Here is a 26,930-nt window from a genome sequence, read left to right as displayed (position 1 = left end):
TTCAACGAACACATCATGTCAAACTATAAATTACATAGATGGGCAGTTGATGTGAAAAGCTCCTAAAATGTACAAACTAAACTGGTACTGAGTTGAGCTCTCCATTTACCTTTATGTACAGTTAAATGTAAACCATAGTTTCACAGTTTTAAGTGTTTTATGAGTAGGTGCACAGTACCACGTCAGGTTTGCAACTGTTCCTGAAAACTGGCTCTAGGACCTGCACCCAGTGCCTGGTGGCCACTGGGCCACAAGTATTTACATAAATAAGAAAGCATCATAGTCAATGGTCAAGACAGTTCAGCAAGAGCAGGATTTCCAACAGAACGACACTCGATACCATAGTTTACACACGTGTGCAAATATAAGCATCAGGACGGAGAATCTGAGGCAAATTCTATTGGCCAAAACTGGTGTTGCTGCTGCTGTAAACTTGGGCAGTAAGTGACCCTCGGCAAGTTCTGCTCTCTATGGCTTTTTTTTTCTTTTAAAATCTTAAAGCCAGAGAAAATGCACACATATGACCCACACACTTGCGCGCTCACACACACACACACACACACTCCACATACATACAGAGTTCTCATTTCATTTTAGAATATGGTACATAGTGCAACTTCGTCACCATGTGGAGGTTTAACACACATTTGCTGCGTGTTTTTCTGTGCAAGTTCTTAGTGGTCTAAATCCTAGTTGAGGGTATTCATTTGCAGAACCACATGATTCTGGAGGTTGAAGGAAAAAAAAACCCACAAGAATTTCATTACATTTCTCAAACCAGCACTGGATGTGCAAAGGCAGCGGACAACCCAGCTGTCAACACAGCCAGGTTAGGGTGACGTTAAAGGAAGATCCAAGCAGTTAGTCACTTAGACTGGTCTCTAGAAAAATAGGTCAATATATGCTGTATCTTTGTCAACCGTTCTTTCAGAGACTTCATTGATAAAACCGACAGCTGGTATCGGGGGTCCACGGGGAGAACTGCGAGAAGCCACCAACACCAGGCGGGTCCATTAGGAGTCGCCTAAAAACAAGTGACATATTAAAGAATTAATAAAACAAATATTTATGTAATAATGAACAGTTACAAACCACTAAGCTAGTCTTTATTGAGCACTTGGCCCTATCAGGTCCTATCTCAAATTCTTTTAACAATACTGTAAAAAAGGCTATTGCTATGCCCATATAAAATAAGGAAACTGAAGCTCAGAAAGTTAATACAAATTGTCCATGACCTCTCGGCTTACATGCGGCAGAGCCAAGATTCAAATCTAGACCTGACTCCACAGCCAACGCACTTTTCTCTGTACCAAACTGCCTGTAAGTAGGGTTTTCTCAACCTCAGGCTAAATGGCTTTTGTTGAGACCTGTTCTACACATTGTGGCCTGATCAGCAGTACCTCTACCCTCTGTCAGTAGCTAGCACCTCCCTAGTTGTGACAGTTGAAAATATCTCCAGATGTTGCCAAATTGTCCCTTTGGGGTAAAATTGTTCCCACTTGAGAACTGCTTTCTTTCCTTTTTTTTAAAAAAAAGATTTTATTTATTTGCTTTTAAACAGAGGGGAAGGGAAGGAGAGAGGGAGAGAAACATCAATGTGTGGTTGCTTCTTATATGCCCCCTACTGGGGAGCTGGCCCACAACCCAGGCATGTGCCCTGACTGGGAATCGAACCGGTGGCCACTTGCTTTGCAGGCCAGTGATCAATCCACTAAGCCACACAAGCCAGGGCAAGAACGACTTTCTAAAAATAGGTATTTAAAACATTTCTTAAAGTTAGTTGGTATTTTAAATTTTTTTCAAAGACTTGTGAAATCCCAGGAAAGATGTAAGAAAAAAGTCTTAGCTTCTTGCTTCTTTTTGGACATAAACATATGTCCAGCAAAGAAGTGCCTCTGATGTTGCGAGGGATGACTACTGAAAGGACCAGAAAGGACTAGAAGTTTATACACAGGGATTTTTAAGCCTGCTTTATGCACAGCCTCAGGGGCACGACCACCTCTGCTGCACATCGGAAACGTGAGAAAACTGTGTTTCCTACAACCCCCTTTCCACACGGCTCCACGTCGGACTCGGCCAATGAGAGGTGCTCCTGCGGCGCGTACAGTGGGAAGACAGGAAGCCATTATTCTCTGGAGACTGTTGCCAAGTGAGGGCAGATGTGAGATGTGCAGAAGCTTTCAGGGAACTCGTGAACACCACCTGCTCCACCACTGCTGCAGGTGAGACACTACGGGGACCTCCCTGGGGCCCCTAAGGGTGACAGCAGCTTCCCTGTGCGCTCCTGGGCAGCGCACACTCCACTGTGGCGGCAGACTCCCTGACCGTCACCCCACGGAAAACCCTGCCCTCCTGTGTCCCCAACCGAAGCCTGACTCGCACAAACTCACAGGAGGCAGAGGGGCAGGAGAGGACAGGGCGGGGGGGGGTGGGAGGGGAGGTAAAGGCAATGCGAACGAAACGTTGAAGTTCTCTACAAGTTGGTTTGCTAACATTTAAAACTTCCTTATTCAATGGGAGTAAAAGACAGAAAACTGTACTTGAACAATTAAAATAAAAAAATAAAAAAAAAATAAAATTTCCTTATTCAATTTGGTGCTTATCAAAAGCTGTTCCCATCAGCCCTGGCTCGTGTGGCTCAGTGGATTGAGCTCGGGCCTGTGAACCACACGATCGAGGTTTGATTCCCAGTCAGGGCACATGCCTGGGTTGCAGGCCAGTTCCCAGCAGGGGACTCATGAGAGGCAACCATACATTGATATTTCTCTCCCTCTCCCCTTCCCTTCCCCTCTAAAGATAAATCAATAAAATATTTATTTAAAAAGCTGTTTCCATCAAGTTTAATAAGATCCCAGTAGACAGGATTTTTTAAAAAATATGCTAGACACAGTACTCAATCAGGAGATGGTCTGATACTGAAATTTCAAGTTCAGGTGAAGAATTCAGCCAGGATTCTGACAGACTTCAACCAGCCTTCGGAAACTAGAATGAGAGGCAGTGTGCGCCACAGTGGGCTTCTCTCTCCATCTTCATATTTATTCATAGCCATCACTTTATGAAATCTATTACCTTCCAACCACAAACATCTTTATTCAGTTCAATTCAAAATGCTTACACCTAAACGTTAGTGCTTTGATGAGTCTAAACTCAGATTTCCCAGGACAGGGACACTTCTTTTACGCTTCGCACAGCGCCTGCTGACAGATCTGCCTATGTACAAAGTGCTCACTTCATATTAATTAGATTAATATAAATATAAACTCTTAAGTACAAACCCTAAGTACCCGAGCTAGACCATTAGACCATCGGTTGCCTGAGGAGTGACGCACATTAAACATGAAGAGACAAAAATAAAAATAGTTACTAGGCTGGGAGTTGGAAGTCAAAGTGAGAAAATAATTTTTTAGAGTACAGAAAATGATACATCTCCCAACTGTCAAAGAAGAACAGTTGACTGGCTCAAAGGGACAGTTGTCGCAAAGTCACAATTTGCTAAGTGGCACCATGTCCCATTTTCAACTCCTTATNGTTCCCATCAGCCCTGGCTCGTGTGGCTCAGTGGATTGAGCATGGGCCTGTGAACCAAAGGGTCGAGGTTCGATTCCCAGGCAGGGCACATGCCTGGGTTGCAGGCCAGTTCCCAGCAGGGGACGCATGAGAGGCAACTATACATTGATATTTCTCTCCCTCTCCCCTTCCCTTCCCCTCTAAAGATAAATCAATAAAATATTTATTTAAAAAGCTGTTTCCATCAAGTTTAATAAGATTCCAGTAGACAGGATTTTTTAAAAAATACGCTAGACACAGTACTCAATCAGGAGATGGTCTGATGCTGAAATTTCAAGTTCAGGTGAAGAATTCAGCCAGGATTCTGACAGACTTCAACCAGCCTTCGGAAACCGGAATGAGAGGCAGTGTGCGCCACAGTGGGCTTCTCTCTCCATCTTCATATTTATTCATAGCCATCACTTTATGAAATCTATTACCTCCCAACCACAAACATCTTTATTCAGTTCAATTCAAAATGCTTACACCTAAACGTTAGTGCTTTGATGAGTCTAAACTCAGATTTCCCAGGACAGGGACACTTCTTTTACGCTTCTCACAGCGCCTGCTGACAGATCTGCCTATGTACAAAGTGCTCACTTCATATTAATTAGATTAATATAAATATAAACTCTTAAGTACAAACCCTAAGTACCCGAGCTAGACCATTAGACCATCGGTTGCCTGAGGAGTGACGCACATTAAACATGAAGAGACAAAAATAAAAATAGTTACTAGGCTGGGAGTTGGAAGTCAAAGTGAGAAAATAATTTTTTAGAGTACAGAAAATGATACATCTCCCAACTGTCAAAGAAGAACAGTTGACTGGCTCAAAGGGACAGTTGTCGCAAAGTCACAATTTGCTAAGTGGCACCATGTCCCATTTTCAACTCCTTATTTCTCCTTCCGGAAAAGGGTGCCCTCAGTTAAGGCTACCCCCACCCGCGGCCCTCGCCGCTACCTAACACGCAGTGCGCACCACTGCACCAGAGATCGTGGTCCGATTCTAAAGCCGGGACAAAAGAAACGCTGTGTGGGAAGGGCAACGAGAAGGAAACTTAAAAGTGTACTCATGTGGGTCTATAAAAAAAGTGAGACTTTTGGAAACAACATCAAAGCCATCCTACCTGAAGGTTTTCCTCTCTCCTGGGCATCGATCCAAAGTGCTGAAGAATTTGGCTTCGAAATCTGTCTCTTAAATTCTGAAACCAGCTGCAGGCTTGAGAGTACACCAAATCATGGAGCTGCCTGAGATTCTCCATCTCGTCTTCATTCTCGACCTAGAAATACAACAGTCGGTCAGACTTCTGTGTCCAGTCTTCCTGTCTAATATACCAACCCTACTGAAAGGAGGAAAAGACCAAAAAACAAAGAATACCGATTTCAGTTCTAGATGGGAGAGTATCACGCTTACGCAGCGTGTACCATCTACTTCTGCCTCACCGAATGCCAATGGGCCACCCCAAAGAACGACAGCGAGGCCGCACGTCTCTGCAGCCCTGCTGAGTGGCAGAGCAGAACCCCACCAACAGCCCCAGTCGGGGGAGGGGTTAAGCTGAGAGTGGGTTCTCAGGCCAAGGTTTACCCTAAGTGGCGCTTCCTTTTGTCTTTATGGATCGATGGCTTTTTAAAAGCAGTGGAACTAAGAAAGCAGAAGAATACAGTTGCTACAATAAAAGGAAAGATTGTGAGGAGGAGGTTTAAGGTACAGACGACATGCGGAAAGTGTAACAGGATGGAAGACAAGCATAATTATATCTTTTACCAAGGAACTGGATCAAAAAAACAAAAAAGAAAAAGTACCAAATAACTTGGCATATAAGTCAGTATGTCAAAAAATAGAGAATAAATTGTGGGATGATGAAATTCTGCAGTAAAGACCCAAAGCTGCGGTCACCTCCGCCATCCCTCCGTACACCCCTCCGACCACTGGATCTCGGGGCTGTGAATGTGAAATTAAACGCACCAGCCTTCAGCCCGAGACCCAGAGTGGTACCACAGAACACAGGGGGGAGGACGCAACACTAACGCGTCATCTCCTCGGGACTTCTGTAACGCACATCTCTGGCCCACTCACTCCCTGCCAGGGAGAGCTCTGTTCCACGTGCACTAACGCGGCTGAACAAACACTAGCCTGGACTCAGCCTTTCCCACTGCAAGGATGACTTGACAGAAAAACAATAAAGGGACTCCCAAAACATTCTGAAATATAAAAGGTGAATCTATAGCACCTAAGAGATGAGAAATTACTTTTACTTTTGAAGATTTGAAACGAAACACAAGCGTTTAAAAGGCACCTACTTTTGCACAACAATGTAAATGCACTTCATGCCACTGAACTAGTCACACTTAAAAATGGTCAAAATTCAACCAACTGCTCCTGTTAAGTGCCTGCCGTGCAAACGCACACACACAGTCTAGGCATGTGCTGGCTGCAGCACCTGGAGAAATGAAGAGGATCGAGGTTCGGATGTCCCTCGGTCTCTTGGAACTCACAGTGATTAAGAGCAAGGTAGGAAAAAGGTACGCTGGAACTAATTTGCAGAAGTGTTGCTGAGGGCCTCTCAGAGGAGGAACTGCTTCATCTGCCTGGAAAAGAGCCTGGGTACCAGTACAAAATGCACAGGACAGCGTACACCGGAGTGGGCTGGGGAAGAACACTCCGCGGTACCTTAACATCTTCCAGATACTCAATGTCTGCGGTGCAATATCCATCTTTCATTCCTCTCTTTAAAACCCGAAACCGCTTTCCTCCGACCGTATCCACCACAGACCTTCCATCAGGTAAGAAATGTACGTTTCTAATTTGTAACATACAACCATAATCTGCAAAACTAAAAGAAAAACTCTCGTTAATATCAAAGTTCAAGCAACAAGCACACAAGTTCTTAAAATATTCAAGGAAAGTTCCAATATAAATACAAATATTTAAGTACACAGAGAGCATACCTGTTTTGTGTATCACTGACACACATCCCAAACTGTTTGGTTCCAGTCTGTATACTTCTCCGAATCATCAGTCTGTATCTTGGCTCAAATACATGAAGAGGGCAAGGCACAGTGGGGTAAGCCATAGTGCAAACAAATATTGGGACATTCTTGGTCAAGCTGAAGAAGAAAGACGTTTATTGTACATCATAACATACAAGCAGAGTGAGTGACGCTTGCACCAGTAATAAGTTAAGATAAAACAGAAAGAAATTAGCCCTAAATAAGGTGACTTTCATTCTTGCCAGGAACGAGAACTGGCATCGCCTTCATTACACTCACCATGATAAATATTAGACTAAGAAATTTGTTTCTGACCCTCTATGTATACAAGTCAATCTGAGCTTGAGACACCAGGGTATCATATAGCACCAAGTACCTTTATGAACCCAAAACCCACTGACCATAATTACTGTTTCCTATTAGAAACCTGTCTAAAGTATCCGTAACATGACAGAGTTAGTCTTTTATCTGTAAGACACTCTTGGTTACTCCTAGATGATAAGAAAGGATGAGCTCTCACAAAAGACAAAAAGGAAACCATTAAAAATATTTTCAAACTCACTATTCAAAGTAGGTAATTCAGTCACATTTCCCCAGGTAATTAAAATGATGTGTCTTTCCTTGCCAGACTGACAGAAAGGAAGGAGGACAAAGGCGACGCCCGGCTTTGACAAGGGTGTAGGGAAGCTGCCAGGGCAGGTGGCAGATGGAAACAGTGCAATCAATCATGTTGAGGAAGAATTTGGCTAAAAACATCAAAAACTTTTTTAAATATTCATAACCATTTGAACCAGCAGGCTCACTCCCCCCCCCACAAGTACCAAAAGAATGCTCAATATAGTATTGGACATAGTAGCCAAAACTTAGAAGCAAAAAGCGAGTGCTAATAATTTTTGCAGCACTGATCAAAAAGCTTCATAATCTGTGTATCTTAATATTTTTTTATCATAAAATCACACACGCCCTGGCTGGTGTTGCTCAGTAGATTGAGCACTGGCCTGTGAATCACATGGTCACTGGTTCAATTCCCAGTCAGGGCACATGCCTGGGTTGCAGGCCAGGTCTCCAGTAGGGGACATATGAGAGGTGACCACACATGGATGTTCCTCTCCCTTTCTTGCTCCCTCCCTCCCCCTTTCTCTAAAAATAAATAAATACAATCTTTTTTTTAAAAAAACACACAATGAAACATCAGTTCTATGAGAAGACAAATCAATATTGATTTCTATAAAAAAAAATCCATTCTTTTTTCTGTTGCAGGCCACTGGCCCAATGAAGACATTTGGTGAACACTTTCTGAAAAAGAAGAGCCTACAAGCACAATAAATTTTTTCTTAAAAAGTGTGAAATACAAAATCTCCAATTTATATAATTTGAAAAATAATGGAAACCAGATTACTCAATAAAAAGACTATACAAAAATGGCAGTTTTATTCTTTAGTGTGTCTAGTTAAAGGAAAATGAAAGGAAAAGAGTTAAGAAATTAAAAACCTATGAAAGAAATTTAAAAGAACTCAAGTGACTGGTCAAAGAGGGAAAGACATGGAAGAAGAAAAGTACAAGAGAGAAAGGTATACAGAGGAAGAAAACCAAGTCCAACCTACCCAGCCCAAATCAGCCAGGATGTGCTCTTAACAGCCGTCTGTTCTACTAAATCCCAAAGCTACCAAGCTACCTCCACTTCGCTGTTACTAACTCAGCATGTTCATTAAGTTAGAATATGGCCCCTAAGTCCTGGCCCCCTTTTCCAATTTCAATTTCAGGTCTCAAGGTCCCACCTTCCAAACCTCTAACTGGCTAAACCCCTGCCAATCCAGACCATTTACCCCCTACCTTCCTCCTACCCAGAGGCCCAAGGGCCGCTGTCCCCAGCAACCAGTCACCAGCTCCTCTTCTCCATTCCGGATTCTGCCCCAGAAGCCACTGTAACGAGCCCCTCCCCCACCGAAAACACTGCTTCAGTGCAAACAACTGAGTCAGTAATTCCCAGCAGAACATCTGAAAGTTACCAAATGAACTTCTTAGAAATTCTTTTTGGGACGGGGAAGCTGACCAATATTTGTCTAAAATACTCCTCTGACTATAGGGTTGAACTAAAGACAGGATCCAGCTTGCCACGGGAAGGCCTTTCCTATTTTAAAAGGTAGCAGTTCATAATTTGGTTGTGTTTTTATGAGAAAAAACTTACTGTGAGAGTTCAGCAGTTTCTTCATCATACACTTTTTTCCTCTCAGACAGCTCATCAGGCAGGTACTTCACTATTAATTCTTCCAACAGCTGTGTGACACAGTACCTCCTATCTGCTAGGTACTAAAAGAAAATATTACGTGAACATTCCAATACTTTGTTTCCTACAGGATAAAACAGGCAGAGCGGTTTGGCTGACACAGAAAAGCCTTTAGCACAGATCCACACGGTCACTTCTGAATTGGTGGCGGGGGGACCTCGCAGTGGAGGACGACGACCCAGCAGAGCAGCCTGAGGCTCTGCCCAGGACCTCAGAGATGCGGCCGCGGCACAAGCCCAGCTCTCCCCGGGAGGCCTGGGTCCTGCTTCCACCACACGCCCGGTGTCAGCAGCTGGCAGCCCTGCCCCTGCCGCCCCCCACGCCAAAGGCCAATTCCAACCCGAGGGCTCACAGGCACCTGCAACTGGCATTTTTATTGAGAAACAAAAATATAAGGAATAAAGAAAATGATGCGTGTCTTATTTTAAAAAAGCAAAACTCGGCCTCCTGCTCTGTGCTCTATGTCAGGGGCAGAGTCTCCAGATAGCATGTTTTTTTTCTGGGGCTCCCCTTCCCCTGTCACTTTGCCATGACTCAGACGGTGGTCCTTATATTGAGAGGTGGCTTTTCTCATTCGACCCCCTGGACTCTGCATCAAGTGGTACACTTCACCACTCCCTCCACACTCGGGAAAGTGGCCACCCGCGTGCCTTTTTGTGTCATGATTCCAATTGCTAAAAGCCATCTCTTTCTCTCTTGCCTATGAAAAGCCCACCAATCTTTTAAGGTCTGGCTCCATTTTACGTTTTTCTTACAGTCCTCCTTAACTATTTTTCTGTCTCCCAAGAACCCCATGTTTCACTGCTCGTACCACATAAAAGTCAGCTACCAACCACACCCTGCACCGTACCACGTGGACAGAGGTACACCGTCTCTCTGCAACTGAACCAAAAACTGCACAGGGGCAGGGACCAGGTTAGCGTGTATGCACAGAGCTTTGGACAAAGAAAATGTTCCAGACAAATGTATTTAATAAAAGAGGAAAAACTCTTGGGAGACAGTGGCCAGAGAAGATAAACAGAAGCCATCCTTTAATCTGTGGGGCCAGCATAAGTAAGAGTTTTGTCATTATCCAGTGAAAAATGAAGGAGGAAATAAGAGAGGTTGGGAGATGGGTCGCGTGAATTAGGGCTTGTTAAAATGCAGATTTCCGTGCCCCTCTCCAGGGTTCCTGACTTAACAGCTCTGGAGTGGGGTCTGGTATTTCTAACAAGCTCCCAGGTGACAGCTGGCCAGGGCCCACACCAAGCCCCACTGGCGAGGGGCCCTCTTGAGCAGGTAATATGCATACAGACAACTCACAAGTATGTAATAAAATTAGTCAAATTACAGGCATCAAAAGAACAATTTTATAACTTTTCTATTAAATTAATAAAGATGTTTTAAAATTTAATGTGCATGCATTAAATTTGGGGAAATATGACCTCTTTTAAATTACTGATAAGGATCTAAATTTGTACACTTCTAGGGACCTAAGTAATTTGGCAATTGGTTTTAAGCATCTTATAAACATAGAACCTTTAAGCTAGTAATTTATCTCTCAGGAATTTATCCTAAGGAAATATTCAAAGACATAAAACACAGTGTATAAAATAGAGAAAACAAAACGACTTACATAACCAACAATAGGAAAACATTAATTCACTAGATTAATACACTGCTATAAAAATTCTATCTTTAAAATATATTCAAATTAGAAAATGAGCAAAATAAAATCACATGTAGGAAAAACATAAAACTGTAGAGCATACTAATTTTGATTTTCTTTATATATTTAGATTGTACAAATTATATTACATAAGGTGTTCTCAGGGTCAGGACACAGGATAAAGTTGTTTTAAAACAGGATATTTGTTATTTTTAAATTATAGGCTTATTTTCTTTCAAACTCCAAATATCTCTTTTAAGGTGAGCTATCTCTAAATTTAAAGCAATGTATCTAATTGTTAATCAATCTAAAAATTCTAAAAACACAGGAAAAATAGCATATTTAGAGTATTTCACCTAAAAACACTGAAGCATATTAGTTGAACATGTACTTGACAAACTCCTTAAGAATAAGTTTATCTAGTTTCCTGACACTGAACATTCTGAGTACGGTTTTGTGGTTTCCTATCAGCTTGTTATATAAGACGCAGGTGGAACATAACACACACACAATATTACAACACTCACACAGAGTTGTGCTTTGTATATGGGAAGCAGCTATGAATATCCACAACAAAATGGTTTTATCACTTCTGTATCCAGATTTGGAAGACACTTTTTCTGTAAACAATCCTGTCGACCACCAGAGACAGCCTCCCACTCCCTGATCGATGGCACCAGGCAGCCGGAGCGCAGGATGACAAGGCCCTGGCCCCACTTGGGGGAGCTCCAGCGGTCCGGGCCCAACTGAGGGTGTGATCTCCTACCTGCTTCAGGAGGTGCCCATGGGGATCTAGCCGCTTTCCCAACAGAGGTCATCAGCGCTGACCACTGACCCCATAAGGAGGAGTGCGGGAAGCTGTGCCTCCCGCTCCTGGCCAGTCTACCACTGCCCTGTCCACCGTGGTAGCCACTGGTCACGTGTGCCTCCGCAAATACAACCCCTCAGTCACATCAACCACATTTCAAGTACGCAGTACCCACATGTGACTAGTGGCTACCACAGTGGACAGCACAGAAAGAGCGTTTCCATCAATGCAGAAAGTCTACCGGTGAGAGTTGTTCCAGATGGTAAGGGGCCAGAACTAGGGCAGAAATTTAGCCTGTTATTGTGGAATAAGGCAGGGCAGTTGGGTTTCCCCAATACTGTCTCACTAAAATTGAACCTACTCCCGGCCAGGTACTTGACCAGACCCGCTTTATTTAAAAACATGCAGTGCAGGGGCCTTGGTCCCCAGGACCTCGCTGCTTCCCCGTCCTCTCTAACCTCGCTTTCTCCAGCACTCACATAAGGTAATGAAATGCGCTCCTTGACGGTCACTCAGCATACACAAGGTAATTCATTCTGAACATGATAATCACTATTCCTATGGCTGCACAGAACTCAAACCATGTTGCCAAAGCTGAGATCAATAAACAGATAAAACACTCACCTCTTTTAAGCTTTCTTTGCAGAGGGGACAATACGGCGCATGATCTAAACAACGCTCAAGGCAGCTCTTACAGAACGAGTGCCCGCAAGGGGTTGTCACTGGCTCGAAAAACAACCTGAAACCCACCGAAATACACGTTAGTTTCCACATTCAACTACCTATTGGAAAAACTGGACACACTAGTAACAGAACCATAACACGAATCTCGAGAGGAGGACAGAGGGTCTGATGGCAGAAGAAGCGACCGTGGAGATGCATCCACACTCTCCTGAAGACACCCTCAACGTCCTATCCACAGAGGCGCCCTGACAAGCAGCGAGGGCTGTACTAACCCACAGAGCGACCACTGGCCCCACGCGGCACGAACCACTTGAGTGGGGCTGGTCCAGACTCAGACGTGCAGGAATTGCAAAATACACACCAGATGTCAGACTTTGTGCAAAATAAATAATGTGAAATATATCATTAATAATTATTAAATAGCTTTCATAGAGTCTTATTTTCTCATCTCTTTAAAATTGGTTTCCTTGAGATGCTTATAAAAGCTTTACTATATAAAATTCATTAAAAGGAGTGATCCAATAAATATTACAGTTAGATCCTAAAGAAATATTAAGCCTAATACCAAATGCAATACATAAGTAGTATGGGAAAGCTAATGATAAATAATAATAAAAAATTATTTCCTGAAACACCTCTGAATTCCCTAGAAGTATCATTAGATGTGTGGATACTTCAGAAATGATCGGGTCTCACCCCTTTTCCTCATAAATGAGGAAACCTAGACTCAGAGTTGGGGGACTTGCTTGGGAATGCAGGGAGTGACCCCCAGCCTTGCGGGGCCAGTGCCAGGTCCCCCGACTCTCTGTACACTGGTCCTGTGACTCCACCCAATATGTGTAAGGGGAAAATGTTCTTTCCACACTACCAGTCGTTTAGGGCTCTAAGCATTCTACACAATGGAAATCCCTGGCCGATGTACTTTAGTAGGGTTTTATGGTTAAAATATATACACAAGATAGAGTCGGATACATATGATACATAATTAGAATTCTTACCCAAATCTAAAAGCATGGATGTTTCTGAATTATAACAAGAAGTATAGCTTTTATAGCACTTTACAATTTTGCAGATACTTTCTACACTTAAGTCATTTGATTCTAACAACACTACTATAGAGAATACACAAATACTGACCCACTTTCTAAATAAGGAAAACCAAGGTTCATACATTAAAGTTACTTGTCCAAGGTGTGAAAGGTCAACCTAGGAGTAAAATTCCTATCTTTTGATATTTAGTACAATATTCTGTTCATTTACACTGTTATCACAGAGGAGGTCACCTTTATCTACCCTGCATTTTATTTACCTTAATATAAAAAGTCCGTCTCTTATAAAACATTGCACACTCACCTCATGCACAGAGAACACTCAAAGTCGGAGGCATCGACCAGTTCTCCCGGGACGTCACTGCTGGCTGATGAAAACGTACAGACGTCACTGGGAGGGTCTGTTCAAACAGGGGAACAGGTTGTCTTTAGGAAAAAGTTTAAAAGGTATTCTAAGTAAGTAAATATGCTTCCTACGAATGTAGGGAAAGTTTTACCTCCTTGCTTTTTAAGCTTGTTTCTTCCATCTTCATCAACAATCACGTCCTGCTCCAAAAGAGACAACTTTCTTTTCAGGAGAGCACCTTTTGCTTGAACAGAGAGTAAAGGTTCCGAGGACACCCTTTTCAAGCCGTCTTCCTGGGAGGGCCTTTCTGCGGAATTTATAGCCTGTGCTGACAGAGCACGGTTTAAACTTCCCTTGACAGGCTCCGATGAGACCTCTGCTATTTCCTCATTCTACAAAAATACAGTAACAAAAGTATCTGTATTTATTTCCCATCCTTTAGTGCTCTGGCCAAGAATCGAACTGAAACGAACTTTCCATGTCTTGTAATGCCCATTTAGTCTTCATTTAACAGCACCAACTTTTAATTCTAAAACCCTGGCAAGTAAATGATTTTGCCAGTACTTACATAGCCCTAGACATCCAGCTAACTTCGATTACAATGAGGTGTAAGCAATTATAGTAATATAGCTGTTCCTCTCCTGAGGAAACTAAAATAAATACAATATTCTCCATTTTCCAGTAGACTAAAAGTTTTCTAACATTCAGGTGACTTAAAATGGTGATTCACAAACAAGTCTCTTCACATACAAGTTTTTGGTATAAAACAAAAGGTTATAAACAAAAAATCCTATTCAGACAATTACTAAATAGCTTAACCACACCTGAACACGTTCCAGAACTGAAATTGGGGCAGTGAAGATCTTAACAGAAAGGAAACAGACACACTAAGCCTGTGCTGATCTTTCTTCACCCCTTACCTGCTCCGGGCTGAGCGCACTGGCAGAGTGAGGCTCTTCCATCACTGACGGAAATCCGAAAGGTCTGTTTTTTGTGCACGGCAACGAACTCCAGGAAGAATCCTTCAGGCCTTCTTTTAAGTTTTCAGGTGATAATAAATCAAATAAAATCTGTAAGAGAAATATTATAAAAGTCATGAAAAACATACAATATTTGGTTAAGGACAAGTTAATAAAAATTACCTAATATTTTAGAATTCATAGGAAACTTGGAGCATTATTTTCAATGAGCAGAGGAGGAAGAGATTAAGCAATAGAGCGGGACTACCAAATACATGTGGAAGCCATGCAAAGCCAAAGTGTGCCTCCGTGGGGTCAAGCCGTCTCAGAGAAATGATTCAGAAGGAAGGCATGGTTCAACTGGAAGCCTGTGAAGGTATCCGAGATAAAGGCTGACTTTTTAATGTCAGGATGGTCAAAGGGGAGATCTCAGAGGAGTAGAAAACAATTACCTCTGAAGATCAGCGAGTCCCACCTGTCAAAATAGTTCATGGTTCACCTCCAATGTCTATTTTAAGGCTGGACTTAAGAGTGTTTATGTGAACTGAAGAACTCAGACCTCTAACTACAGAACTCTAAAATTCCATGCATTTAGCTTCGGAATTTAGCTTCTCACTGAACAACTGACCTGCTCTGGCAGTCCCCATGCCAGCTCTTGGCTGGGAGCACCAAGCAGCAGCTGCCCCGTAACAGCTGGGGGTTAACCTGGGAGGAAGCTGTGATATCCGAATTTCTGGGAGCGTCTATCAGGAATACCCTAAAACTCTCAGAGAAACAGGGCAGGTCAAGCCGGGGGAAGAACCTGGCTAGAGGAAATGAGAAGGATTTGGGTGGGGTTTTTTTTTTTTTTTTTTGGTTGCCAAATTAGTTGTATTTATATGTACAGAACATTTCTTAAGGTCTAAATTTAGAGGTTTTATTTTTCAGCTGTACTATCTCTCAAATACACAAAAATTAGAATTATTCCTGATCATTACAATGTATATAAAAGGAAATACATACAATGTAAATGTGCATATCTGGTAGGCACTCAAGCAATGCCTCATTTAATGAACAAACATTCAAACATCTGTGTATGTTTTCACATTTCCCTTGACTTGAAAAAAATGGGTTAAACACATGCCCACCCTAGAACCCAGCCACTCTGCTCCCGGTGCATACAAAAAAGATACAAAAATGTGTGTCCACGAAACGACTTACACAATAATGTCTACAGTGGCGACTGGAAATAATCTGAATGAAAGTCACTGCTAACGGTGAACACCACAAATCGTGGCGTGTTCATACAATGGGGTATGTGAACAAGAGAAGTGAACAATAGTTCTTAGTGAACAACAGAAGCTTTTCAATCACTGGATGTATCTCAAAAATATTATATTGGAGAAAAACCAAGACACCAAAGAGCACGCACTGTATGATTCAATGTATATTAAGTTCTAGAACAGGCAAAACTACTCCACGGCGATAGCGGTCCCAACAGTAGTTGCCGCTGGAAGCAGAGAGACAGGGAATTTACTGGAAAGGAGCTGAGGGAATTTTCTAGGGTGATGAAGATACTCTGTACCTTGATGGGCTATTGTTACATGGGTTTATAATTTCTCAAAACCCACTGAATTATAAAATCCATGCATTTCATTACATGTAAGTTATACCACAATATACAAGCAGCATATTTGGAAAAAAGAAATATTTCAAAGTATCAGGTGTTTTGTATTCACCTGACTGTACTGACCAACAAACAAATATTTACAGATATATGAGGATATCCAACAGCATGGAAAATGCAAAATTATAAGCCCTTAAAAGTCTGCAGCCTCACCAGGGAGGTAACACTAACAAATACAGAACAGTAGAAAAACACATGACAATTAACGAATTCTTGTTAAATCAGGGCTCAAATGTATATGCCAACAACCCTCACAGAGGATATACCAATATTAGCCTGCTTCATGGGCATTTGAGATACGAGAAAAATTTTAAAGTTCTCCTATTTCAGGGTATATAAGAGTCTATCGAGGTGCTTCTTAAACTATGTCCCAGGTCCTGAGATTTTAACTCCACAGGTCTATGGTGGGCCCAGGAATCTTTGTGTTTACCACACACCCAAGATCATCTAGACAAAAAGCCAGTGTAAGAAACAAAGGTGATTAAATGAGGCAGCATGTTCTAAGGACACTGAAGAGAGAATCCTGACCGGGCACCGAAGTTGTGTTAGGTAAGGAACTCCCCCAAACAGTTTCAAAGACTCTGGTCTTGCCGGATGCTCTGTAAGTTTGACAAAAACTGAATGCTACCCTTATGCGTGCAGAGCAAAACCTGTGCGAAGCGTTGAAGAAATCTGTTTAACTGGGTTTAACCTAACGTTCCCCAAAGTCATTTGTTCAGAGAAGCCCCTCCCTTTTTTCTTTTAATTGACACCTACTAACACACTACCGAACAAACTTGAGAAAGTGGAATACTGACTACTGAGAAAAATGTTTTTGAAAAAGAAAGAAAGAAAAATCAGGAAAACAACTTGACTGAGGCGGTACTCCTGGCACCCATAAAAAGTAAGCAAAGGTTAGACCTGATAAATGAAAGACAAAACCAGGCCAATAAAAATTCCTGAGCAGAAACATCATGACAACTATGTTTAATTAAGGATAATTACTCTGGCTCGGATAAAACAGACTATTAGGGAACATCTAAATTTAACTAAGCTATAATGCATTTACATATTCGTGAATGGAATGTTTCGATTTCAGTAAGAACTCAAGACACTAAGTTTACTGAACCTGAAAACCACTTGTTGAATTGCTACTAAATTTGACTTAGGGATTCCTTATGTTCTTATCCCAGTTTTCTGGCATTTTTCAAAATAACTGGGTTTTAGCCCTGCCTTAGACTAGGAACGTTGGTAAACTGAGTACCTTTTCCACTTCTAGCTTCGCAGGCGCAAAATCTTCATCGAGGGCTAAGCACTGCAGAAAGAGCTGTAAGGCGTCGCCTAAGAAGCCAGCAGCATGGAGCACTTCTCCTTTCCTGAAGTAGACCTGCAATAAAAGCACATACATATGACTTTGTTGACAGAATTGTTCAAAACAATTAATATCAAGTAAAAGGAAAAAAAGGTCTTCTTGCAAATGCTCATTTTGAAACTCTGAATGACTCTTCAGGGCTCAGAGCATCTTACAGGCGCACTCATGCGCTGCCCCGAGAGACGCTGACTGAGACAGTGGCTTCGGACCACACTCCTGATCCTGCATTCCGGTGTCAGGCCCAGAGGGCTCGAAAGTTCATACTGATCATTTCCCTCTCATTTCTTCATATGTATGTGCCTATGTACTAACCAGTCACGCTAGCATGGAATTCTACATAATTTTTTTAAGTATTTATTAATTTTTGGACTATCCTTAATATACTGTCTTTGAAGGCACAGGTCTGAATGGAGGAAGAAGTCACAACAAAGAGTAACCTCCAGTTTACAAAACACATATGGGACATGGACTGATTACCTTGGCAAGTTGCTGAACAGGGAAATTGGCAAACTTGACTGCGTACACGCCACAGTCTTTTTCAAACCACGTGGCAAGGCAACCCCCTCTGCCCCCATCTCCTGGGTGAAATCACCACCCAATAGTCTGTGTCCAGGACGACGCCTCACTTAGTTCTCCAGCTACAAGGACCGCTTCCCTTCCCATTACGGACTCCCTGCGTCGATGGCCGGTTTATACCCATCTTCACAATATGGCTAGTTATATCTCTTTGAGGAAATTTTGTATACTAAGGTCTCTTTTTTTTCCTCCCATGCCTTGAATTCAGCTTGTTCTTTAGTTAGGAAACAAAGATTTCTTATCATTTACTGAACTTACATTTTGAGGACTCTGAGTCAACCCAACCATTCTGTTAAAACTTATAACCATAAACGAATGCATGTTCCTTCCTTACAGCTGAAATTTTTAAATGTATGCAAAATGTAGAACAGGAATGTTACCTCAGGCCAATTTGGCAGTTGAAAGAGAACTGCATTCAGATCTTCGATGGCTGCTTTAAACTCTTGGAGACCAGCGTACGATTCAGCTCTGTAAATTTTTAGTGTCAAGTTGCCAGGCTCTGAAATTAGAATTTTATAAAGACTGATTGTTTTTAAAAGATTATTGTATAACCCACAAAATACATCACACCAGATTTAACAATTCACCTAGTTTGATTCCAGTCACTAACCACCACACTAAATGTTATGAACCAAGCCCAGTACAGGTACAACCTACTCACATGTTGAATTTTATCTACAAGTTACATGAGCTCATAAGTAGACTAAAGCTTTATGGCTCACAGGAACACTGGGGATATCTTTATAATGTGAACAATCACTTTCAAGAAAATAAATGTTTTCTTAAAATAGGGCATTCTACACAATTTAAAATACATGTCCTAGATGCTTAGATTTGCCTTTTTATGGTAAATTTTAATTTTTTTACAGCCTAGTGTCCGACTCCTTCCTTATAAGCAACACACGTGTCAGCACTGCACAGGGAATCTTCACAGTGATGAAGACGGACAAGCCAGGCTCAGGAGGTATGTAACGGTCCTGATTCAGGAGGAAACAGGTTGACTGAGAGTCAGCTCTCTACAAGCGTCAAAATTTTAATCCCTGTCATTAGCGAGAATGGTATTAAGCCATTCCAAAACAGGTTAATGTCAAATATTCCTGAGGAAAAAGCTTTGTTTTTAATTTCTCTAGCATCTCCCTCTACATGAGAAACCAAATGAGTATCCAACGACCACCACAATTTCACACACTGAGCCGGTTCACTCCACACCATCATCTATTACCACAAGTACATAGATTCTAAAAGGGAAGTCCACGGGAAAAAAAATCTTTGGCACAAACACATTAACTTGCCTTTTAAAGCAATTCAGTTTTGATGCTTTCGAACAGGTATGCATATAAAATAAAGCATTCATGGTGAGAAGGGCATACAGACTTAGAACGCCTCATTTTTAAAAAAAGCTATTATATCGCCCTGGCTGGTGTAGCTCAGTGGATTGAGCGTGGGCCTGTGAACCACACGATCATGGTTCGATTCCCAGTCAGGGCACATGCCTGGGTTGCAGGCCAGTTCCCAGCAGGGGACTCACAAGAGGCAACCATACATTGATATTTCTCTCCTCTTCCCCTCTAAAAGATAAATAAATAAAATCTTTTTAAAAAAGCTATTATAAAACTCCTCAACTGCTCCACGGTTTGCTCCAGTTTTTAAAAGGTTGCTTTTCTACAGATAACTCTGGACTGAAAAATTACAGTAAACAGGCCTTTTTCAATTGCTGGTGCTTGAGAATAGGAATGATTCTGTTCCCTCAAATTTATACTGATGAAAAACTTTAAAGAAGAAGGAAATTAGTATTTCATGAAAATACTTACTTCCTAAATGAAAGACACATCTAGAATATTTTGTCTTTTGTTTCTTAAAGCAATATAATTGAAAATCGTTATCTCTGGAAAAAAACAACAACACAAAAACCAAAAGGTGATACGACCAGCCAATCAAGAATGGAAAGTTCTAGGCCCTGGCTGGCGTAGCTCAGTGGATTGAGCACAGACCTGCACACCAGAGGAGGGCGGTTTGATTCCCAGTCAGGGCACATGCCTGGGTTGCAGGCCAGTTCCCTGCAGGCCAACTCCCAGCAGGGCACGCGAGAAAGGCAACCATACATTGATGTCTCTCTCCCTCTCTCCTTCCCCTCTAAAGATAAATAAATAAAATTTTTAAAAAAACAGCTAAAAAAAAAAAGAATGGAAAGTTCTAGCACAAAGCTGGACCCTGAAGGTGTTCAAAAGACTACTTTATCTCTGCCTCTGAGGAGCTTGTTATCTAATTAGAAACTTTTATTTTTGTGTGAAACAGCATCATGCGATCCTGATTTGACAAGCACAACTGAAGTTCAGAAGGGGAGAGCAGCAGGTGCCAAAACAGTCCGAGTGAGTCAGAGCCTGCGTCCACAACCCTGAGCGGGGCCCAGGGCCTGCGCGTCCCTTAGCAGCGTGAGCGCCGGCGCCACCAGGGAGGGGGGCTTCACTGTCGCCACCAGCAGCCTGTTCCACTCCTGGCCCCCTTTCTGAGCTTTTTAAAAACTTGCCTCTTTGTTCTTGCACAGCGAGTCCCCATCGCCTCATCCTTGTCGCACACTGAGAACTACTGAATTTCACACCCTTTCATCAGCCCTCACCGCTCACACAGCGTCGTTAACGAGGGACCGCACCAACAGGGAGGGAGGAGGTCCGTCTGAGGAAACGCAGTCGGGATGTGCGACTGCTCCTTCGGACCTGTGTCCCCGCTCCTCTCGACAGGACACTCGCAGGCCATCGAGACTCCCGAAGACATGACAAGAGGGTCAGATTTGAAAGCGTTTGCTCCCCAGTCATTCACAGTTAATGTTTTCATTGAGAACTTCAAACATTAGTGCAATAATTATATTGAACGACTATTAGGGAAAAAAGTCAGGTGAATTCAAACTCTCAATTCCTTTAAAAGAGATCAGAGCCACCTCTTCTTATTCTAAAAAGAGCCAAACGCGCTCATCAGGGCCGTGGGAATCGCCAAAGCACAGACTAAGTGTGTGCATAAAAGATGCTCCGCGGACAGCGCACCCTGCAGCACTACCAAATGTTCATTGGGCCTCATTTCTTCACTGTGTGCATAGCATTAATTCTAAAATCTACTTTTGTGCTTCCTCCATTATCTCCTGTTTTTGTAACCCCAAGGCCTGGCTTTCCTAAGTGATCCTTCGTCTTCTCCCAGTCCTTAGGAATATGTGTGATTATTAATAGGTTCTGTCCTTAGTTCATTTTCAAGAAACTTTTACAATTATAAAAGTTATTGTTTACTTATAAAATTTGAAAGATATAGGCAATTGAGAATTATTTTTCCCACCACAAAGAAATAACAAGTATTGGCATATAACCTGTACTTTTTAAATAGTTTTATAAAATATACCACATATACTGTTTATGACCTGCTTTTTTGTCAATGTAATTAAGTCCCCTTGATTTCTAATAGTTGCAAAGTATTGTACGATATACACAATCTTAAAAATTCCCTACTGTGCAGTTTTTAGTCCCAATTTTTGCTAATATAAAAAGTAGTATGAACATCTATCTATATGGCTTTACATATCTATTCATTTCCTGTTACTTTTTATAAAGCTGAATGACTGTGTAGAAAGTTATATGTACAGTTTTCAATACATTCTAACCCTTCTTTTATTAAAAACTTTATTTTACACTTCCACAAGCTGTGCTTTTGTTTCCTAGAAAAATACAAAAAAAAAAAAACCCACCAGTATACATGCATTTCTTCAGTGACTATGTGTTAAGTATAAAAATTCACTATTCATATCCTTTTTGTCATTCTCCTGAATGTTGTTTTCTTTGATTTATATATAGAGCTGTTTCATAAATTTCAATGACTATCCAAAACACTGAATTTCTGTGCTTCTTTACTTTTCAAGTTCAGTGTGGAGCACTTGGTTATCCCAGTTAAACTATGATGAGGTATTTATTAGTGATTGATTAATAAAGTCCAAGAATAATAGCTCGGCGTAATAATGAAGACTATAACCACTGGATTCAGAGGACCTGGGTGCAGGTCCACTTTGGAAGGTTACCTAGTTCTCTGAACTTGTCTCCTCGCCTATAAAATGCTGGTGGCCTGCAACGTAAGGCTGTCGTGGGGAATAAATGGGAGAATGCATGTAAATGGTTAGGACACTGCCTGGCACACAAGTGCTCAATAAATAATATTGTTATAATACAAAACATTTCAAAAGTTGATAGAAAAATGAGGTTAGATCTTGATACAATGTTTCAAGTCCTTTGTAAAGTATAACATGCGTAAGTTTACTGACTGAATTCAAATCTTTTCATATTAACCACATTATTAAAAACCTTTTACATTTTCCTTAAATGTATTTAGTATTTACCCATAACTTGACTAATCTTTGTATGCCTAAAGCCTTGCAGTATCTGTATTTTATTGATGTAGCCTAAAATGTTGCCACTAATTAACATATGCAAACCAGAATCAGGATTGACCCTCACTCTGGTCCCATTATTAATGTGGCAGAGAGAAAAGGACAGGACTTGACATCACAAGATTTAGATTTCAATTGCAGCTAAATCATCTTGTAGCCATAGCACAACTTTTACATTTATAAAATAAGTACTGTATTTTAATTAATATTTAGCGGGCATTTACTCTGTCAGGCACCATTCAAAGTGCTTTACAGGTTTTGACTCGATTCTCACAATAGACCTAGGTGGTTTTTATTATTTGTACCTATCTACGAAGTAGATTCTATTCTCTCTCTTCAGATAAGGGACCAAAACAGGGAGGTCAGACCACGGGCCCAAGGTCAGAGAGTAAGTGGAGAGCTTGCACTGGCATTCAAACCCAGGCCTTCAGCTCCCAGCATGCACAGCTTTACCCACTAGGCCACACTGCATCTCTAGCCTGAGGTGCCTTAACTTCCTTCTGAGGACAACAGTGCTCCACAGGACTCTTTGTGAAGATCGAATGCTGTACAGATTTTAAAAATACTTGGCAATAATAGTCAAGGACTGTGTAAAGACAAAACACATTAAACACAAAACTTCCTCCTCCAAGTATTTTAAATAAAATGTTCTCCCATGTATGACCTTTATTTAAAAAAAACAAAAAAACACACAAAAAACAGCCCTGGCTGGTGTAGCTCAGTGGATTGAGCATGGGCCTGTGAACCAAAGGGTCGAGGTTCGATTCCCAGTCAGGGCACATGCCTGGGTTGCAGGCCAGTTCCTAGCATGGGTCGCACGATAGGCAACCATACATTGATATTTCTTTCCCTCTCTCCTTCCCTTCCCCTCTAAGGTAAATAAATAAAATCTTAAAAAAAATAAAAAAACAAAACATCCAAACTATAAATTACTCTGTCATTCTGTTCTGTTCCCTTCTTTGGGGAAAGAGGGGCATATAAAGGGAGGAGGGAAGTGTGTAAAAATCCACTAACACTGAAAGAAGACAGCAGAGCAAAGTGGGATCATTTCAACAGATTCAAGTATCAAGACTCAATGCAGACAAGACTTTTACATAATATCCTTGAATACTAAAAAGGTAGAAAGTTATGAAACATCTGAGAGTTATTATCAAAAGATCAATGGATTAAATGTTATCTAAATATACTTCAATTCAACAGAAACTTATGTAATCTCAATGGGAAATTTCTGATTTTGGCAAAGGCTTTCAAGCTTTTCTTTCTTGTTGACAGAGATAAATTTGAATGTGCGTGGGCTAACTACAGACTAGATTTTTTTCCTAGTTAATAGTATTTATTTGTTTCATTTTAAGAATTACATGAAATTAGTGAAGTTCTTTTTTCATTGCCAACGGTGACCATATCATTATTAACTACAAATGTACAATTATATAAATACATTCCAAATCCCTATCTAACTAGCCAACTCACAGAAAAGTTAAAGGCTAACTGTACAGATTTATAACCCTACCAAATAGCTTTGTTTATGCCCATAAACTGTTAAACACCTGTATTTTACAACTAAAAAATCAAAGGATGAAAAATGTTATCCTCATTAGTATCATTCAGACATATTTTAAGTATGTAATTAATAATTCTTGAAAGAGCTAAAAATGGGGGGGCAGGGCCAGGCTAATGCGGTGAAAATCAGGAGACCTGGGTTCTAGTCATACAAAAGCAGGACTGAGTATTTGAATGGGAAAAATTCCCAGGTGCTGTTGTCTATGCAAATTGAAAAGGGAAAGTAGATCTTTCAGAGTCTTTTTCTGTTAAAAAATAATACCATCAATCTAAGGACCACAATCTTAATTAAAGGATTACTGGTCACAGAACACAAAGCTAGACCTCAATTAGTAAATGTTGCTTAACTGTTCTTCCATGGATTAGGACCTGAATTCTTACGAAACACCTAATTTAAGAGGTCAAATCATGAAATCGTAATACTGAATAGAGCTGTCACTAAGCTGCATTCTTTATTTTATACTAATGACACAAAAAACCCTCTTACAGATTTATTAAACATTTCCATTGGATGAGCTATAACGGCAGGATGAACCCTGGTCCAACACTCAGGAGAACTGGATAGTGTTGCTGCCTCTACAACCAGCTAGTTGGAGGACAAGTCACTTCACTGCCCTAGCTGGGCTTCTTTTAAAAACCAGGACGGTGGCCTAGAGGTGGGGTGGTCTGCATCAGAATTCTGTATACCAAATAGTTCTCTTTTGTTCTGGACTTGACATTCCATCCTATTTTATAACTGCCTGCTTTCTATAAAAAACCAGTCAAAGTGTACGCAAATGTAGCAGGCTTGTACTTTGAAGTCTGAAGATATTAAATAACTTAAAGAACCATAACAAAATATTTTCAGTGACATAGTTTATAAATTTACCTAATACCTAACATCAGTTTATATTTTAGATGTCTACTTTCTTGGTCCTTATTCCCCCCAAGTATTATTTCCTGCAAGGAAATAGATGCTAAGCTTGAAATACGTCTATTTATTTAACACAAGGTTTAACAGTAACACTCTTGACATTTGGGGCTTGACAATTGTGTGGGAGGCAGTCCTGTGCGTTGTAGGGTGTTTAGCAGCTTCCCTAGCTAATGTACCAGCAATAATCCCATAAGGGGTGACAACCAAAAAGTCTCCCAACATTGCTCCAGATAATGTCCCCTTGGGGGAGAGGGGCAAAATCTCCCTGGTAAAGAATCACTGATTTAGAGAACGACTCCACATTTTACATAGATAAGTCAGGCGACACCTCCCTTCCATTGCCTAAAACCACTTTAAGAAAAGTACTAACCTAGGTTAGGAGGCCTAAGCTGCTAAGCAGAAGGAGACAAAAGACCTAAAGGCCATTTCCATTTCCTTGATCAGGAATGGAAAAGCAAAGGGAAGCCTGGCAAAGAACTCCAGGAGACTACCTCTTTATCTTGACCATGAACTAGGTGTATTCAAAAGCACATAATGTGTTTATGAAATAAGTATGATTTGAAATAGGTAGGTTGAAGCCCTCAAAAGGAACCACTCCTGCAGGCGTTTTCAGGTTCAGACTTAAAGGTCCTGGGCAGCTCGGACACCCGCCCGGAGCGCAGCGGCCGGCGGGGCCAGGGTGATGGGTGCGGGCGCCGAGCTCCCGCCACGCCCACCGGACGTCACCCGTTACACAACGCCACCCCCCCTCCAGCTTATGCAATTCTGCCCTCCCGCGGCTTCCAATTGCCCCGGTGACTTTTGTGGGAGACCAAGGTAAACGCTGCCCGCCAAGCCTGGCTCGGCTGGGGATCGTCTCCGCGCCCCGGCTGTCGTTTCCCCGTGGCGGACCAAGCCAATGACCGGAAAGAGCGAGGCAGGAAGAGAGGGGCCGCCCGGGCTCGCCCTACTCCTACCCATCCCGGGCGGCCTGGCCCGGGCCCCGCGGTGCTCGTGACACGCACGCCCAACCGCCAGGCCGCCGCTGAGGGAACCCCGCGCCTGTGCGCCCCTCCCCACGCCGCGTCACAGTCAGCTCGGAGGGCCATCCCCATTGTGACCGAAGCACCCCGGGGCGCCGCCCCCTCCCACACCCTCGAGGACCCCGAGACCCGGTACCCGGGAGGCAGGCGGCCTCCGGGAAGCAGAGGTGCCTCCCGGGGGCGCAGATGAGCTCAGGGTAGCCAGCCCGTCGGGGACGGGAGGGTGGGCTCGGCCGGGCCCGCGCCGCATCCCCCCTCGGTCACCTGTTCGAAGCGCCTCGCAGGCGGCGGCCAGGGCCTCCCGGTAGCGTCCCTCGTGCAGTAGCTCCCCGAGCCGGCCCGCCGCCCGGGCGCGCTCCAGCTGGCCCGGGAACCACTTCTCGGCCAGGTGGTTGAGGACGACACTGGTTCTGAAGCCCGAAGCGGCGATGGCGGCAGCCAGAGGCGGCGGCCGCGGGGTGGTGCCCTCAGCATCAGTGGCAGCGGCAGCGGGTGGCAGTCGGTCCCGGCAGAGGCGGCAGCGGGCGCGGAGCTCTCTTCTCAGGCAGCGGCGGCAGTAGCTGTGGCCACAGGGCACAGTCACCGGCTCGCTCAGGAAGCCCCGGCAGCCTAGGCAGCTGAGCAGCCCGCCGGCGCCGGGGTCCGCGCCCGCTGCCCGGGCGGCGCTCCAGCCCAGCCCGTGGCGGAGCCGGTAGTTGAGCACCAGGCAGTCCACCAGGGTGCCCAGGCACTCAGGCCTGACCGGGGCCCCGCGGCGCAGCGCCGCCGCGTACGCCTCCAGCGCTCCCTTCAGGTGGCCGCCCAGGGCCAGCAGCTCGCCACGGCGGAGCAGCAGCTCCCAGCGCTCCGACTCCGTGGCAGCGCGCTCCAGCCGGTCTCCGCTGCCGCCGTCCACTTCCCAGAATCGGCCCCGGCCCCGCGGCCTGGGGGCCATCTCCCGACTCCCTCTCAAGGAGCTCCTCGCCACGGCCGGAAAAGACATGGCCCGTGGAGGACTGCTCCACCGCCGCCGCCACCAACCGCCGCCACCGTCCGGGAGCCTCCCGGGCGCGCGGCTCCGCACGCGGCCCGAGAGCAGGGGGGCGTGGCGCGCGGACACGGCGG

General features: G+C 43.1%; 1 protein-coding gene across 1 annotated transcript; it reads right to left on the bottom strand.

Moving 5' to 3' along the window:
• Positions 1 to 10: 10 nt before the first annotated feature.
• LONRF1 (LON peptidase N-terminal domain and ring finger 1) lies at positions 11 to 26,930 on the bottom strand. Its single transcript, XM_037055284.1, has 12 exons — positions 26,091 to 26,930; positions 18,292 to 18,410; positions 17,228 to 17,350; positions 14,280 to 14,429; positions 13,511 to 13,751; positions 13,318 to 13,414; positions 11,905 to 12,019; positions 8,726 to 8,847; positions 6,496 to 6,654; positions 6,218 to 6,380; positions 4,674 to 4,826; positions 11 to 1,024 (listed from the first exon to the last, which is right to left on the bottom strand). The coding sequence occupies exons 1-12, from the start codon at positions 26,806 to 26,808 to the stop codon at positions 866 to 868; spliced, it is 2,319 nt and encodes a 772-aa protein (XP_036911179.1). The 5' UTR covers positions 26,809 to 26,930; the 3' UTR covers positions 11 to 865.

Source organism: Sturnira hondurensis, unplaced genomic scaffold (genome assembly GCF_014824575.4).
Source record: "Sturnira hondurensis isolate 20B ecotype Veracruz unplaced genomic scaffold, ASM1482457v3 Scaffold0008640, whole genome shotgun sequence".
Classification (NCBI taxonomy): domain Eukaryota; kingdom Metazoa; phylum Chordata; class Mammalia; order Chiroptera; family Phyllostomidae; genus Sturnira; species Sturnira hondurensis.
Note: the sequence above shows the minus strand (reverse complement) of the source record. Positions and strands in the feature narration are given on the sequence as shown.

Bases quoted from the DNA above. Each gene is read 5' to 3' on its own strand.
- LONRF1 (XM_037055284.1), bottom strand. From the start codon at position 26,808: ATGTCTTTTCCGGCCGTGGCGAGGAGCTCCTTGAGAGGGAGTCGGGAG. The intron at 8,848-11,904 runs GTGAGTGTTTTA...ATTTTCTTTTAG, and splicing joins GCAAAGAAAGCTTAAAAGAG to TACCTAGCAGATAGGAGGTA. The intron at 4,827-6,217 runs GTACCGCGGAGT...TTGTATTTCTAG, and splicing joins AGTATCTGGAAGATGTTAAG to GTCGAGAATGAAGACGAGAT.